Source organism: Thamnophis elegans, chromosome 3, assembly GCF_009769535.1.
Source record: "Thamnophis elegans isolate rThaEle1 chromosome 3, rThaEle1.pri, whole genome shotgun sequence".
Lineage (NCBI taxonomy): Eukaryota > Metazoa > Chordata > Lepidosauria > Squamata > Colubridae > Thamnophis > Thamnophis elegans.
Window position 1 is genome coordinate 80,142,586 of NC_045543.1, and position 18,722 is coordinate 80,161,307.

General features: G+C 34.4%; 1 protein-coding gene across 6 annotated transcripts in view; it reads right to left on the reverse strand.

Moving 5' to 3' along the window:
• Positions 1-18,722, reverse strand: part of PRUNE2 (prune homolog 2 with BCH domain) — a 104,741-nt gene that overhangs the window by 43,286 nt on the left and 42,733 nt on the right. For all 6 annotated transcript variants that reach the window (XM_032214599.1, XM_032214601.1, XM_032214600.1 and 3 more), the window contains exon 7: positions 975-1,130. In XM_032214599.1, coding sequence (XP_032070490.1) covers positions 975-1,130 — 156 coding nt within the window. The remainder of the gene's footprint in view (positions 1-974; positions 1,131-18,722) is intronic.

Genomic DNA, 18,722 nt, shown 5'->3' on the forward strand with positions numbered 1-18,722 from the left:
TGCAAGCCATCACCCCATGTCAGCTCTGCTACGCATGCGCATGCATCTCCCACCACCCAGCTGGTCTTTGGGTCTTGATCGTGCATAGCGGGGAGGCGGGGTGCATGTGGGGCTGGGGCGCATGTGGGGGAGTCACACATGCATTGTATTTTGTGGGTGCATGCACACGTGCACTTTGGACAGTCAGTCCGGAAAAGGTTAGCCATCATTGGTATAGAGTTTTCTGAGCAGGAGATTGGACTGGAAGACCTCCAAAGAGTCTCTTCCAACTCTGTTGTTCTATTATATTCTTACATAATACTTATATAACATTCATACATACAAACAAAAATAACCTTTTCCACCTGAATTTAGAAAATTATTTCTATAACTTTATCACAAGATAGACTTTAAGATTAAATATAACTGTAAGAAAATATATTTTAAATTTAAATATAACAAAATTAGCAAATAAGGCACAGTAAATAGTATAATATACTGTAAAGAACACTAGAGTAGGGGGCATTCTAGGACATGGAGAAGAAGCATATCTTTTCTTCAACCAAAACAATAAATACAAATATGCTTTGATTTAAATAATCAAAGCAAAATATACAGAAACTGGGTTATTTTTAATATATAGTATTAATGAATATTCTATTTAAATATGCAAATTTAAAAACTATACTGAGAAATCCATGCACATTCATGATTTAGGTGTTAAATGAAAATAATGACATAAAACTATTAAAAGAGAGTTCAGTTTTAAAAATTTAGAATTTCTTTTCTTCTCTAATTTTCCTATCAAATAACCATATAATGATGTTTTATTGTTCTCAGATCATTGTAGAAGCTTCTGTTCTATTCTTGCAATATTTTTTAAGAATTTAACATCCTGTATTATTAAAAAATAATGGCAAAATGTGATGTAATATTGCATCCTCTATGACAATGCCAGTTTTTATATTATTTCGTTCTCTTTCCAGAATACATACCTGATTTCCTAGCTCCATATTTTCTGAATAAACTGCTATTTGCTTTTTTTCTTGTCCTTCTGATAAGTAGCTGGCCGAAATGACAAGGACATCAAAACCATATTTATCTACAAATGCTTTCAGGTCTTCATTGATATTTCTGTGAAACAGATAATCCTGTAATATGACAAATCAACTATTTATTGAAGAAAGTAATTGAATTAACAACTGACACTGTCATGTCCATACATACAAAGTGATATTTTAAGTCATTTGAAAACCTGGATTAATGATAGGTCTCTCAAGTTTTTCTTAGGATGCAATTTTCAGCAAAAATAAAAGCATCTTGGGCCATGCAAAATATTAATTTGGAGTATGATATGATGATGATCGAGCCAGAGCTTTCAAACATTAATAATCTGAGGTAAACATGAACTCAGTTGCATTATTCTGACAATCCCTCTTCTGCACTGCCCTCTCAAACTATTCTCCCAGGTCATTTATTCGAGCACATTGAACTATGGAAGAGTTTCTTTTTTAAAAAATCTGTTTCTCTTTATGGAAATCCTCAGTTTTTATTTTAATCCTATAGCCATTATTAAAATCTGTTTTGGGTTTATTGGGCTTACAATAAATAAGAAATGCTGTCAAACATATTTCATCATAAATAATACATGTAATGGATTAATATATAATAAAAATTACTGTTAATATTTGTTAATAATAATTGTTACTAACTTAACAGCTGCAATGATTCTCATAGCAACTGTGACAAGAAAGGTCATAAAATGGGGTAAAACCCACTTAACAAATGTCTTAGCAACATAAATTTTGGGTTCAATTGTAGTCGTAAGTCAAGGACTGCTACATTAACTGTATACCCCCAAGAGTTGAGGCAGGGATAAGCCAATAAATAAAAACATACATATATTCAAACAATCTAATATGCAGAGCTCTTAGTGTTGACGGTTGTTCAATATACTGTTTTGACTAGTAGATATAGTATGCTAAATATAACCATTGACATTTCATGCTTCATATTTCCAATAAATTCCATATTTTAATTTAACTTCTTTCAAATTTAGAAGTCAAATTTCAATTAGATAATGTCTTAAAACTGAGTTTCAATAACTCTAGATTAAATTTTAAATCATTCACCCACATACTGAAACCCAAATATGTAATAAGTTACAGTCACATTTTATTTCTAGATAGTTTAAGAGCGAAATCTACTTAAATTCCTTGAATCATAAATAATTTCAATTTGCTTTGCCACTCCTAAGCTCTTTAGACAAAAAATATGGAACTAATCCTACTTTAAAAAAAATACTGGCTATTTCCATTCTTTTGTGTGCGATACCTTGGGCTGCCATTATTTTCATAAGAATAAGTCCCTTAAATTATGCTCAGAAGCAATATGGTAATTTGCATTTTTTTGTTATTTTATCCTGTAAAAACCTTCGTATGTTTAAAATACTTAAAGGACAGGAAAAAAATCCTACTAACTTGCAATTCAAGTACAACACAGAGATATAGAGGTGCAGGAAGAAAATATACAGTCAAATATATTGTCATTTTTTGTGAGAGAAATCTGTGGTAAACCTGCATAATTAAAAATAACACCATTTTAAGCACAGGACTAAAATGAAATTTATTTTGTTTTTGTCCTTCTCAATAGTTAGAATACTTTCTGATTGATGGCATATGACAGTTGATTACTCAAGTGAGCCCTGTGTAAATGTTCATTGTTCATACATCAGACTCTCTGGAGAAACTAACTGTGTCAATATTAACCTGCCCAAATTAAAAATAAGATGTCTTTTTTGTTCTTCTTGCATGGGGAGCACAATATGGCTTTTGTCAGAGGCGCTCCATCATTTTGGCTCAAAGAAACTGTCACTACAGTGTGGGATTTGTTATTCATGGCCAGATATCCTGATGGGTCTAATGAAGCCTTTCTGCTGACAACTCATTTGCTAAAAATATCCAACTATCGCAAAGTATAAATGAGGAATATATTTCTTTCCTCATTACTCTGCATTTCCCCCATATTGACAATTATGTCATGAACCCCAATGATCTTCAAGCTGGAATAAACTCAACTCTGCTCAGTAGCAGAAAGGTGAACAGCTTCTTCATGGACAATGCTTCAGTTTGCTCTTTTCTGTTTTATGAACTCATGGGCAAACTTCATGACATCTTTAAATTGCAATATAATAGAGTAAACAACAATGTTTTCGCACACATGCCGTGCCAACAGCCTGTGTGCTGTTTGTTGAAAAATGTGTGCTAATTACTCCAAACCCCCCTCCTGAACCCCGATATGGATGACTTTTTGATAAAAGTTTTCAGGTAATAATAATAATACTGACTTGCTTTGTTGTGAAAACAAAAGGGAGCTGATACTGATCCTCCCAGACTCCAGTCTTCTTATTATAGTTTTCTTTCTAGAAAGGTATATTATCTGCATTCTCATTGGATGCCTATTTTATCTAGTTTCCTACAGTTGTTGAAACCAGGGTCTTTTTTCTTTTTTCTTTTTTTGCAACCAGTTAAGGCAAAGTAATTGGTTAACAGTACGGTAAAGACAAAAATACCCACAATTTAAGTTTGATTCCTGATGATTACATGGATATATTCACACAGTTTTCTTGGTAACAATACAAAAATCTTAAATCATTTTCTTCTTTCAAGGTATTTTTAACCTGAAAGATCCTTGGTTCTCTCTGAGCTTAGCTGTTTTCTTACAGATATTTCATTACTCAAACTAGGTAACATCATCAGTGCTCATCAACACTGATGATGTTACCTAGTCTAGTTTCTCCATAAGGTAAAGATAAAAGTTCCCTTTGCACATATGGGCTAGTTATTCCCAACTCTAGGGGGCAGTGTTCATCTCTGTTTGAAAGTCGAAGAGTCAGTGCTGTCCGAAGACCTCTCTGTGATCTCTGTGGTCAACCCTGTGACCAATTGGTTCATGCTTTGAGAGAAAGGTAATGCAGCCTGATGTGACCAGAATGATCTTTTAGGATGACTAATTTTATCCAATGCTAGAAAGTCCCAAGATCATCTATGGAGAGTATATATAATAAATAAATACATGATTGTAGTGGCAAATGAAGTTCAATAATATCAATATTTATTTACCTAAAAAGATATACAGAACGACCAAGGATAAGCAAACAGAAAAAGTAGTGGGAAGAAAGAACTTCCAACTTTCTATCAGCTTCCCTATTGGCTTGACTTGTGGGGAGTCTGTAGGGACCATTGGAGATCGTGATCATGTGGTCGTAGAGATGGTGCAGTGGCCATAGTTTTGCAGTTAAAACTGGTCATCATAGAAATTTCAATTGCACAGGATTAACGGATCCCAGATTTTTTTACACATTATTTATTTTAGCAGAGTTTAAGTACCTCGATTCAAAAATTGTTGCAACTTTGGGGTACAAACAGACAAATAGATATACACAATGAGAATTTCAGTAGTACATTCATGAGAAATCATATAAAATTTTCAAATAAATTAAGTGAATACATAAATACTTCTATTTTAAAAAATTATCCATTATAGGACTGTTTCTTAACAGCAGAAGTTTGTTTTCATCAAGCTAGTCACTACTAGGCTTAGAATTCTTTCCTGGTCAATTGTACCAACTCGAACCATATGCATATTAAGGGTTTTTTGACACAATATTCATCATTTTACGTCACATTTCCCTTTTTAACTTTACTGTCTTCTGACTGGAAAATTCTTCACTGCTCCTTTTTAACTATTTTAAGTAATGTGAGGCCAGAAATCAATTCAATGCTCATCTAAATCGTAGATAATTTATGAACAAGCAAAAGTACAGTTTTCCCTAATGACATTTTATTATCTACTGTCTTGTTTATTTTGGAATCTAAAGTACAAAAGCACTTTAAGTATGGAACTTGTACAAAACTTTGTTGTTTTACACTTAAAGCCATTTTCTTGAAAAGCTGCTCAAACATATCCATAGTATGCCTTTCCACAATCTGTTTTTACACATAAGACACCAAGAGAAATGTGCTATTTGACCAAAGTACCCTGGTCAGGCTGCAAGTGATAAAGTACTAAACTGTGCAGAAAAATGACCAGCATAGTTACTGTCCAGGAGCTGTCTATTAGTAAGACCGTCCCAAGTGTAAATTTATATTCAGTAATTTGTACCATCACCCATGCAGTAACACTGTCATGCAAACATGGTAATAAAGAAACACATTTCTTGCTGTCAAGAAAATGTCTAGGAAAATTAATCAACCATTCATCCATCCAGGCTCTTTGCATACCCTTTTCTCAAAGAGGGAAAGCTAAGAGATTCTTTGCGTGTTCCGTGCACTCATTGCAATAGACTATCGAATCCATCAAGCTTGAGTTGATTTATTGAACTGTCTCTTAGCACAGCAGTACTACTACAGCAAATGAACTGATAACAACTTTTAAAAAAAAGACTCAGTAATGTTCAGCAGTATCTGATGCATTAAGTTCCTTCTCACAGATTAAAGATTTTTTAAAAGTCTTGAATCGTGGCTCAGCAAACAACTGAGTATTGCAAAATGATAAAAGTTAGCATATTTGGAAAACAATTTAAAGACGCTACTAATGCCCTTCTCATGCATATAATCAAATATATTAATACATTTTAGCATGGATGCAATTAAATTCCAGCACATCTTGTCATTCAGCAAATTTGCATTTACACAGTTGTGCTGATGGGCAAATTGTTTCAGCAAAAGAATAAAGATAGTTCTCTGTGTATCTTGAATATATATTGTTATATTCATATAACTTCTGAGACAGTATCCAAGATAGGTTTCTACTCCAGGTTTGGATGGAGAATTCCAATTTCAAAGAGTGAAATCCATTATCAGGTTCCCCCTCCTGCTCTCCACAAATCTCTGCAACTAGCTCTTTCTGTCAGATTTGAACCCAAAGGTGCTTTTTCAAGAGGCAACTGGACTTTCCTGGTTTTTCTTTGAAGACATTTTGCTTCTCATCCAAGAAGCTTCTTCAGCTCTGACTGGATGGTGGGGAATGGAAAGATTAACTGGAAGGATCCAGTCTGAGCTGAAGAAGCTTCTTGGATGAGAAGCGAAAGTCCAGTTGCCTTTTGAAATAAGCACCTTTGGGACAACCATGACCTGGATGACTGAGAATCCCCATATATGATCAGATTTGAATTTCCTAAAGGGAGATACAATGTCAAGGGGACAAAGATAGGCTATTCTGCTAGTCTTTGACATATTTAAGCATATCTCTCTCATTATTTTGAATGAGAACTTTGTCTTTTTTTTCCTTTGGATCATCTGCGGGAAAGCTAGTAGAAAGCAGGTGCCTCTACTTGGTGCACTCTAGCCGATGAAGCTGACTGCTTTCTCGGGAGATAGTCCTATTTGCTCAGATTGGATATACATTCCAACTAAATCCATAGGCAACAGAATCTGCAGGGGAGGGTCAAAACCAACAGGATGGCAGAGAGAACGTCACAATGCAAATCCTACCCATTTCATATGTGTATTGGTTATCATCACACACATTCAAGATGTGTGGAGCTTGTATCCCTATTCTCCATTTGGCACCTTGCTTTTTTCCCCATATACGTACATAAATGCAGCTGTTAGAGGGGAAACTTTTTAAGTGGATATGCATATGATAGCCTAATAATCAAATATCCACATGCTTAGAAAGAGTTCTTCTGCAAAAATAGCAATCTGCAACAATATATAAATGTGCTACAACCCACAGAGTCCATTCATCACTCAGTAGCTTTAGTTCTTTTTCATAAAGATATGTGACCTCTGCCCATTAGATTTCATTAGCAGGGCACCATGCAAGGTTTCTTCGCAGATGACAGAATAGAAAGCTAAACACCATCGCCTAAAGGATTCATGGGAACAAGCCCATCTTCAATCTTTGTCCCTGGGAGGCACTTTTAACACCTGCCAACCACAGCACTATCATCAGAAAAACATTTACAGATTTATCTTCAGGCTGGTGATTATAAGAGATAATTTGTTTGGAGTATAGATAAAGTTGGTCTAGCATAAACAAACTCGACACTCAAATTACATGATGAACATCATTAACTATTGGTTTAACCACTACTGATCTGAAAAAGATGAGGCATTAGCTCAAAATTATAGAGATTGTTTTTGTTGTTGTTGTTGTTGCTTTAAACTAAAATCTATTAGTCATAAATAGATGAAAATTTTATTGGGGTATTTTACTTTTCCTATTTAGCGAATCCTTCATTTTATATTGCTTAGATATTTTAATTCATATCTAATACCTAGAATATTTTATCCCTGATTTTTTTTACAGCCCTGAATAGCTATTCTTAAATGCAAGTTTATTTGTTCAAAAATAGATTAATTTAAAAAATAATAATACTAAAAACATTATTAATTGGTATTGTGGGTATCAATTAATATAGTTTTAAAACTCCTGTCGCACCAAAATAACTTTTGATGTCTTTTACTGATGTTATCTTTGCAATTACTAGCAGAGTCAAGTTACTTATATGCCATCACATATTTACTCAGAGAACAAGTTGTTTATTAAGCATTGCATATAGAATACTTTTTTGGCTGGAAAAGCTCACAAACTTAAAAAAAAAGTTAGATTATCATAAAAAATATTCAGATATTTTCACAAAATACAGTATATTCTACATCCTAACCAACTATTTTCCAGATATTATCACTGAAAAATTTATTTTAGTATGTCAGGATTTAAAAACATTTATGATGTTTTTCATATAAATGGACATCACAAGAAGAATAAAGTTGTTAACCATCATGGCATCTGCAGAAAAGACAGCGCTTATACAGGTTTTTGTTAGCCCTAGACAGGCTAGACATAAAGTTTTCTATCCACTTTTTTTCCACAAATCATGCATAATTGAAATCCAAAACATGAAAACCAAAGGTACCTAAAGCATTAAAAACCATTGTAAGTCTTCCTGTTCATCTCCCTTATTTGTCCCTTCCAACCTTGTTTCTGAAATAGTCTTCTTTCAGTGTCTTTTTTTTTTAATTCTCTTTTATTTTGTTCTCTCCTCTTAAGCCCCAGGCCTCTAGGTTCCCTGGGCAAGCCATTTTTCAAGACTTCTTTCTGCAAGTTCAGGTTTTCCTTTGTGAAGGTTTATTCCCAGCCAAATTAACAATTCTCCTTTCATTTCACAGAAACCAAGTGCAAATTCCTTTTTTTTTTTTGAGCATTTCAAACCATTACTCTCATTCAGACAGTGTCAAGATATCATTACCATAGGCATAATGCAGAATAAGCATAAAACCAAAATATTGCCATGAATGCCTGCCTTATAATAATATGCTACTAATAATATTGTGGAATAAGAATATCAAGGAAACGGAGTTTGAAAACAAGGGTAAAAATTTATGTTCTTCATTAAATCCTCTTGAAAGTGAAAAAAACAGTCCTGTTTTCACTTTCCTCAGAAAACAATACAATTTTCACAGAAATATTTTGTCATTAACTGAATCTCATTATTTATTTTACTCATTTGCATGTTTTTACACATACACACACATCAATCAAATAAAATCAAAAAAATTATTTTATACCAAAAATTTGAAAATACATTGGTGAAATATAAAACAAGTATTCTAATCATTCTTTGTAATTCCACTGCTGTTTTGCTAAAGACCCTAGTAAACACTCATGGTTATATGAATTAGAAGATGCCTTTAGCAACTCATTTATTAAACAGTCAGTTCCTTCAGAGGAAATGGTAAGACTCATTATCCTATCAACGATGAAAAAAATATATCCAGATGTCCATCCTATGCAAAATGTTCCAATAGCTGCTGTTGGACATTCACCAGCTGTAAACACATATTTTCCCTGGAATACAGCAAGTAGGACAGAGATCTCTAACTGCTTAATCAGTCAATATTTTTAATTTTAAAAGTAGACTCCAAGTATAGAAACCTATCACATGCAGTGAGAACCAACTGGAAATATGAAGCTAAAGAAGGAGGGCTGAATTTTGAGATTTGTAAAAGTCTAAAAGAAATGTGTTTTGGTTAAAAAGATCTAAAAGCTTGAGGAGAACTGAATATTTTAGGGGCACTAAGCATTTGCAAAAGCTATGGAATGCTTAATGTTAATTAGAAATAAAACTTATGAAACTTAGAGATGGGAAAAGAATGCATTTCTTGAGGACAGTTAATAATCAAAGTGATTTATTACAAAGGAGATTATAATTTATGAACTCAACAATTTACATGTTGCTTCCCAATCCTAGACCCTTTACCAATGAAATAGCAATCAAGATCCAGAACACAAAATATTAATATATTCACCAGAACTAAACTGGATTAAGCTTATTGTGTTTAATATCATGCTATATCTTGCACTGACAAGAAGGATTTATTTACCAACTTACCAAGTTAAGGATGCTGAGCTCCCATTGATTTTACTTCATAATTGCTTTTCAGCCCAACCCTTTTCTAGCAGAAGGAATAATTAGGTACTTCAGCATGGAAGCCAGTGCAGTTGTATATATTAATACTATAACATAAATCTAGAGCACGGGTGTCAAACTCACGTAGTCATGGCAGCGGCTGGACTTTTTCCCCCTTCGCTAAACTGGGCGTGGCCAGAGTGTGACACCTCCAGCCTGCAGCTGGGAGTTTGACAGCCATGATCTAGAGTGTTGCTGTGATGCTAAACTCTGTGTTGTTTTGTGTTGTTTTTGACTTAGCACAGGTACGAGTAACTATGACTCAGTCATCACCTGTGAACTTCAACTCCCAGAATTCCTCAGCCAACCTGGCTCAGGATTTCTGGGAGTTAAAGTCCACAGGTCATAAAGGGACCTATCTAGGAATAACTATGAGTAGTTATGGCCTCCTTTAGCCTGGAAAGATAAATATGGTTAAAACAAATAACCATCCCCAAACTTTGAAGACACTAACACATTACAGTATCCTCCCAGATTCAAACTAACATTGTTCCATTGGACAGAGTGGGCAAAAACTCAGTTGGATTCATAGCTGTCATGTCTTCTTAGAATCCGCTATATCAAATTGCAAACACTCACTTTATAATTCCCTATCTGGCTAAATAGCCAAACATTTATTTCATACAATTTTGTTTCCTTGAATGGGACTAAATTTTGTTACATTTACATTTGTTACATTTGTAAAACTAAACATGCTGTGATTGCCTTAATAACTTATACTGGTTTATTTTATTTGAAATAGAAACAATTAAATTGCTTCAGTTATTGGTCTACCTATAGAATTTTGGCCAGTGACATAATAAAAATTATTTTCATAGATGAGTGTTAAAAGATCCTCCAAGATACAATACTGTTCAATTTTCCACTCTGTTGGGAACAGAACACTAGTATTTGAGTGCAAAATTGGGAATTTGAACTTTGAAAAATCTCTAAAAATAGTATGAAAAAATAATAAATCTTTCAGTAAGGCAGAATGAGATGAGGGTATGCCTCCATAACATTTCAGATTTGTTATAAATGAACTCTCTTCTATTGTGCAGTAGCATAGATTTTCCATAAAACCCTGGAAAATGTCAGAGAAATGCGAAAGTATTTCCATTCTTGTTTTTACCCTGCCAACGCACTCTAATCTTATTATAGGATTTTTCTTCTGTAACAATTTTCAGTTAGACATTCTAAGTATTAGGGTAAACAAAATAAGTAATATGGAAGAAAGCCTTTGGTGTCTAATCAAATATCCAACAACCACACTTAGTATCCTTTTTTTCCTCAGTTTAAAATACATTGACTAGAAACTAGGATTGAAATAATGGTTTCAATAATTAAAGACAATTAATATTGCCTTTAATGGCATGGTGGCTCGGTGGCTAAAACTCTGAGCTTGTCAATCAGAAAGGTTGGAAGTTCAAATCCCTAGAGCGGCATAATGGAGTGAACTCCTGTTACTTGTTCCAGCTTCTGCCAGCCTAGCAGTTCAAAAGCAAGTAAAAATGCAAGTAGAAAAATAGGAACCACCTTTGGTGGGAAGGTAACAGTGTTCCGTGTACCTTCGGTGTTTAGTTATGCCAGCCACATGACCACGGAGACATCTTCGGACAGCGCTGGCTCTTTGGCTTTTAAATGGAGATGAGCACCACCCCCTAGAGTCAGGAATGACTAGCACATATGTGCAAGGGGAACCTTTACCTTTAATATTTTATTGCCTTAATTGCCTAATATTGACAATTAACATTTTATTTATTCATTTTCTGTGTTTCTCATCTTGTTAGTGTACTTTGCTTAACACTGCCAATCCTGTAAGGAAATAACGCAGGTGTACAGTACAGGTGGTCCTCGACTTACAACAGTTCATTTAGTGACCGTTCAAAATTACAACGGCACTGAAAAAAGTGAGCTATGATTGTTTTTCTCATGACCATTTGTAGCATTCCCAAGGACACATGATCAAAATCCAGCTTCTTGGGAACTAGTTCATATTTATGACGGTTGCAGTGTCATGGGATCACGTGTGGAGCTTTTGCAACCTTCTGACAAGGTCAGAAGCCAGATTCGTTTAAACACCGTGCTACTGACTAACTTAACAATTGAAACAATTCACTTAACAACAGTGACAAGAAAGGTTGTAAAATAAGGCAAAACTCACTTAACAAATGTTTCACATAGAAACATAAATGTTGGGCTCAAAGTAGGACTTGCCTGTATAGGTACAAGTGAAGAAACATCTGTATTTCCCAACAATTACAGCCACCAGGTGGCGGTGTTAAACTATCTGTACTCAGAGCAATCTTGTTTTTCTTCTTGAATTAAATATTGTAGTCAGATTGTTCTAGGTCTCTCCCTTCCATTTCTTCTTTAAAGAACCGAGAGCCACTGAGAAGGAAGGAAGTGAGGCAGAAGCAGCAACATCAAATGAAGTGACTTAACTGAAGCCCAGCCTTGCTTTATATAAAACATAGTTCCTTTTAATACTGTATAATTAAGTTGCTTTTCTCAATTTTACACATTTTTTCCTACTTTCATTTTAGGAAAACAGACTATGCAATTTGTAAATATAGACAAGGACTACATTTGCTTGTTAAATGTAGTGAAGATGGAAGATGTAAAGAGACAGCCAAGTGTAATCAGAATAGAAGATACCAAAACCAGACATTCAAGTATATAATATACAAATAAGAAGTCACCAGTTGACCTATGTGAAATACATGAGTTTTAATCTCAGAATACAGAATGAGTAGTACTCTATTATTAACATATTCTGAAAACTAAGTAACAATTTCCTAAAACCTTGAAACAAAAACCTTTTAACAGAAAATGATGCATCAAACTCAAACAATCCATCAAGGTTGCTAATGGATGTTAATAGCATCTATTGCAGCATAATGCTACCTTCCCAATAGCTATTTGTTGAGTGTGTATGTGTGTGTGTGTGTATACAAGAGCTCTATGTCTAATCCCAGAAGACATCCTTCATTTATTTATAATCATTTGGTTCAAACTACAAAAAATGCCATGATACATTCATTTTTCTAGGCAGATTGGCAACCCAAAAAGCTATGCACAAACTGGAAGAATAGGATGACAACATGGACACATCTTTCCAGAACATGGACTTATCTGTTCTGGAAACAGATAAGGAGCGCTGGGAAAACTCACCAGTAGTCACAAATGAGTGGTATGAGCAGCAAAGGATCAGACAGATAAGGAGGAGGTAAAGCTGCTTACAAGCAAGCCTTTCTTGGTTTCCTTGGCACTGGTATTTACATGCAGTGATAAAGATTGTGTGTTAATAAACATGTAAGTAAGGGTTCCCCTTGAACATATGTACTAGTTGTTCCCGACTCTAGGGGGCAGTGCTCATCTCTGTTTCAAACCTGAAGAGCCAGCGCTGTCCGAAGACATCTCCATGGTCATGTGGCTGGCATGACTAAATGCCGAAGGCACACAGAACACTGTTATCTTCCCACCAAAGGTGGTCCCGATTTTTCTACTTACATTTTTACGTGCTTTTGAACTGCTAAGTTGGCAGAAGCTGAGACAAGTAATGGTAGCTCACTCCATTAAGCGGCACTAGGGATTCGAACCACCAAACTGCCAAGCTTTTTGATCGACAAGCTCAGTGTTTAGCTACTGAGCCACTGCCTCCCTCATGTATATAAACATGCAGTAACTCTTTAAAGAGGCTTAGTTCCGTGAGCCTCTTCATTATAAAGGCCATATTTTCTTTTGTGTCAAAATACCTAAACAGTTCCCCATAATTTATGTTGTGGGATAACAACCCCTATCAAGTAATATTCACTCAAAATAAAAATTGAGGCTAATATTCTGAAACTATTATTTCTAAATGTTAGAACTCTAATATCTCTAAATATTTCATGCACTCTGAATTCATTATAATGGCTCTTTAGCTACTCATTACAATGGCATTCATCTACTCATATGCATCCATGTGAGTTGGGTTTTTAATTATCTCAACAAAACTTCATGTTTGCTTTCTTAATCATTTAAAAGTTTCTACAAACGATGGAAACTGTTCAAACTCATACAAAGAAATATACAACTTTTGGCAAACTATTTTAAGCAATGAAACTTAAAGGACATAATGAGTTTTTGGAGGGAAGATTATCTACAGATTGTCATACAATTAAAAAAATATCTTTAATTTTAAAAATGTACAATGTTGAATTGCATCAGACATGAAACACTGGATTAATGTCAATAGTTCAATAATTAGATTCTGTATATTTAAAATATTTAATTAATGAACTATTGACATTAATCCAATGTGGGAGTGAGTTGTTAGTTTCATATGAAAACAGAAATGCCTTTGTGCATTTCGGTTATTATTTGACTATCTCTGGATATGAACATTTGCTTTGAAATTAGGTTTCCTGGCCACTGGGTGGCTGCAACTTTCCAGAAAAACATCATTTTACACAGAATGCTTCTCAAAGTTTTTTTTCTAACAAGCAAGTTGGTGTTTGGGAGATTATATTCATTGAGTTCCACTGACACAATAGCAGACTTAAAAGTATTAGGTATAAGTTGCATTGCATCAATGCAATGCCTGGTCACAATAAGCTGGGAAATTACTCATTGTTGTTGTTATTGTTTTGTTTATGATGCCACAATCTGAATTTCAGAATAGGGTCCATAGGAATTTTAGACAAGAAATTCCTTTTCAGTGTATTTTACCCACCAGCATTCTTGCCTTGATAGGGAAGAATGCATGCACTTTTCTGAGCTTCTTGGAAAAATAATTTATGAATGAGTGGTATGAATGAGTGATAATAAATGTTCACTTATAAATACAATTAATTAAATTATTAAAAAATAAATTTACTTTTTCAGCTATTGTAAAACTCCATGTTTTTATTATATATCATTCTTCCATGTGCCCAAGAATGGTGATGCTAACTGTATTCATACTGATGCCAACAGTCTCAACACCAACACCAATATTACCCTGAAAGGTTGATTTCAACTTCCATAATAGAAAATAACAAAAATTGACTCCGTTATAGTGATGACCACAGTAACACAAGGACAATTAACTTGATATCCCGGGATTATTTGCAACTTTTTCTAAAGTGGATCCAAAAATTAGGAATAGTTCTTCATGTGTTGTTGAACTTTTTAATATGCAACCTTAAGTTTTTAATACAGATAATTCAGCTACATTAAGTCAGGTTATACTGGATTGAGAAAAACACAGATGATTGCATAGAATAATTTTCTAAATGCTTAAATATTTTTCTCCTACATTGAAATTTAATAGGATTTCAAAATGTATTTTCTATGTGCTACTATATATTGAATCAAAATAAAAATAACAAGAAATCCAAACCATTGTCCTTGATCCTCATAATACCCTATTTATTTCAGAAAAAACTTGGGATCAAATTATTGTACACTTCATCAACTTCTCAGCATGTTAGATAATGAATGTTTCATTTACATTGCTAATTGACAAGCCATGGTTCCTTCAACCTCTAACCCTTAAGATTTATCACATTATCACCATATGTCAATATAATTGCACTTTCCAGATTTAAACAAAAAGAAAGCTTGCAAAGGAACTTATTAATGTAAAAAAAAATACTAAGTATAGACATGAATTCACAAAAGGTCAACATTAATATTTAGCTATTTTTTAAAAAAATGCTCATACCCTTCTTCAGCAAATATAGGAAGTTAAATTCTACATTAGAATATTACGATAAAACTAACTGAAATAGAAGTGTTACTTTAATTTTCAACGAAAGAATGTGTTTCATAAAAGATGAAAAGAGGGACAGATTTAAGGTAAAATATAAAAGTCTATGCTTATAGGTAAAGTTGTTCCGAATTTAAAACATGTGTCTCTGGTGATAATACTGGTGCAACCTTAGTACCAGTTTTAGAAGCCAGAACATCCAAAGTTGAGTATATACTCTTGATATTATTAGGTGTGTCAACTTGTAATTTCTTCCCTAGTTTGTGTGCTGATAAATTGAATACTTGTGATTGACCATAGCTACCATGTTAGCCATTTTCTGTATATACAAGCTAGTCCACAACATTTTCTCCTTAATATTTGCTGATGTAATAGAACAACTGGACAGGAAGTGAGGGAGAGAATAATTCTGGCTAATACATGCTGCTAATACATTTATAATGTATTTTATTTATGTTTGTAATTCGTTATCTTTCATTACAAATTACATTCAGCAGGCATAAAAGGGGATCTCTATATTGAACCGGTTCTAAGGATTGAGTCAATCCTGAACTAAGCTACTGACAAAGATACATTTGCACTGTTGCAAAGCAATATCCAATAAGAGGAAACCTGAGTAAAAGCCACTGAATCTGAGTAGAAAGCTCTTAAGATCAGTATTAAACGCAGGAAATCAAGGGTGAATATTGCACTTATGTAGCACATATCCTTGATTCTCAGGTATCCCAAGGGGATTTGCAATCCTGCCTGTCAGTCCAACACTGCACTTCACAAAAAATGCACTTGGGTTACACCAGAGTGCATGTTTACCGCTAGATCTTTAAGGCATGCCAAAGAAAGTGTTAATTAAAAAAAAATAAGACTGCAAAAGCCTTATGCAACTTTCCTTTTCCTCCTAAAGAAGAATTTCACATTTAAACTTAGGACAAACAAGAGAAAATAGCAGCAAAACTATTATGGAATCAAGTGTATAGGGAGTTACTAAAGCTAGCCAGTGTTCCGTGTGCCTTCGGCGTTTAGTCATGCCGGCCACATGATCATGGAGACATCTTCGGACAGTGCTGGCTCTTTGGCTTTGAAACGGAGATGAACAGTGCCTCCTAGAGTTGGGAACATCTAGCACATATGTGCAAGGGGAACTTTACCTTTAATGCTAGCCTTCACATACTGTAGCAATTATTCATGAGCATCTATCCTACAAATCCTGACATTACTAGCACAAAAATATATTAGGTTAAACATTGCTATCCCTATTCACCAAACAGTGTTTGGAACTAGCAAAATATCACAGTTAGAAATGGGTGTTACAAAACCTGTCGATTTACATTAAAAAGCTGCTATTTTTGCTTGAGAAGAACAGAAAGACATGAAAAGCTTTTAACAACATATATCAAACTGTGCATTTGATGATATGAGTTAGATATATGCATATTTCAGTTGTCCATTTCCAGCTGCTTTGTGGCATCAAACTTTTTTTATGTTAACAGATCACATTATTATCACATTTAGAAAAGAGTAATGGCATAGGGCGTTGATACATCGTTGGCAGCACAGAGTGCTATTTGAAACATGTTTAGTCTTTGCATTTCTAATAGTAGACCGGAGATGCACGAATTTTAGCATTAAGCTGATGTTTCATGATATAAAATGATTTAGCACAATAAATGAATATACTGTACTGTAAGTTCCATAGAAAATGTCTTTTGCCATGAAGAATGATTAAGAAAGTAGTCTCCCCTCAATAGCTAAAATGGCTATATCAAGTTTTGTTTTGATATTACGCCATAATATTCTGAAATAGCAACAATGGTGACAAATGTGATTTTAAAAATAAAATAAAAATACAACATTCTAGTGAGTTTCTAAAGGTAAAGGTTCCCCTCGCACATATGTGCTAGTCATTCCCAACTTCAGAGTGCGGTGCTCATCTCCGTTTCAAAGCTGAAGAGCCAGAACTGTTCAAAGATGTCTCTGTGGTCATGTGGCCGGCATGACTAAACACCCATGGACAAGGTGCATGGAACACTGTTACCTTCCCACCAAAGGTAGTTCCTATCTTTCTACTTGCCTTTTTACATGCCTTCGAACTGCTACTTGGCAGAAGCTGGGATAAGTAATGGGAGCTCAGTCCGTTACGTGGCACTAGGGATTCAAACCTTCAAATGCTGACCTTTCTGATTGACAAGCTCAGTGTCTTAGCCACTGAGCTCACGCAACCCTACAAGTGAGTTTCTACTGAGCCCTTAAACCAAAAAAAAAACCAAAAACCTGAGGACTAAAATTTGAAATCATCTCAGCAAGCATGCATATTGGACCATAAATATTAAGTGATTAGATCAGGTCTCAAGGAATAGAGTAGAGTAGAACAGAACAGAATTTCAGTTCCCTGGAAAAGGCCTAGGTGTTGACAAGACTTCAACAGCTCCATATATTAAAATTTTAACAGCAAGGCCCAATTCTGTGCCCACTAATAAATGGCAGCATCTGACATTCACAGGCATTATAGAAGATCCAATAATTAAGTAGGACTGTATGTTCCTAAAGATGAAAGCATTGCAGGACAGAAGTGTCCCAGAACTGGGAATTTACGAAAGGCAAAGTTTTATTATCAATAGCTTCCATGAATTTGGTTACAAGTATACATAAGGACTAATGGTGCATTTACTGATGAAAAGGTCTGTGTTTCAGTTAGGCAATCCGGGGAAGTTAAATAGGCCTCCCAAAGATGCCAATAATTTCTGTACTGATTTATCTTTTTATATGGATTTCCAAAGAATTCCCACCCACCCTAACAACATGCATCATGTAGAATCAAAGTTTGTTTAACTACGCTTTATTATATAAACCATTATATAGATAAGTAGACAAATGTTAAGCTATAAAACATTGTTTATTATTATAGTACGACTAGGTTCAAGAATTGTATTATTTTCACTTAGTAAGCTTCTAAGGTAGCTAACCTCCTGGCTATCTGTGTATTGACAAAACAATGAAGTATCACTTTAGTGTACAGACAAATTAATGTTTCAAGTCCATTTTAGTAATTATCTAAATTTGAAGCAGTCTCAGAAGGCATCACATTTTTAAGCCTATGCAGATGTGGTGTTTATTATTACAGATGTGAGTTTTAATTTGACCTAGAGCATCAACAATATCACCCCTACTCTCCTCCATAGTGGTACACAAGTTTAAATGATAGCTTTGTGAACAGAAGGTATTTGATAATGGATCTCTAACTGGCCCATTTATTCTTAGAAGGTGATTACTTAACTAGGAATACATATGACAGGACAAAATCAAAGTATACTTCCTGCTGTACAACAGATACATCAAAACATCACCTATAGGCAGAAATTATCTGATACTTGAAAATAAGTTTAATCTGTTTGTGTATAGAATATTTTGAAGATCCAAAAATATGATATATGTTCTTTTACAAAGAATGCAATTAAAATAATATCTATATACACACTGCAAATGTAGTACAGATAACACATTCATTTAAGCCCATTTATGCACATTAGTAACACACCATGTGGCAGAAAGACTAGG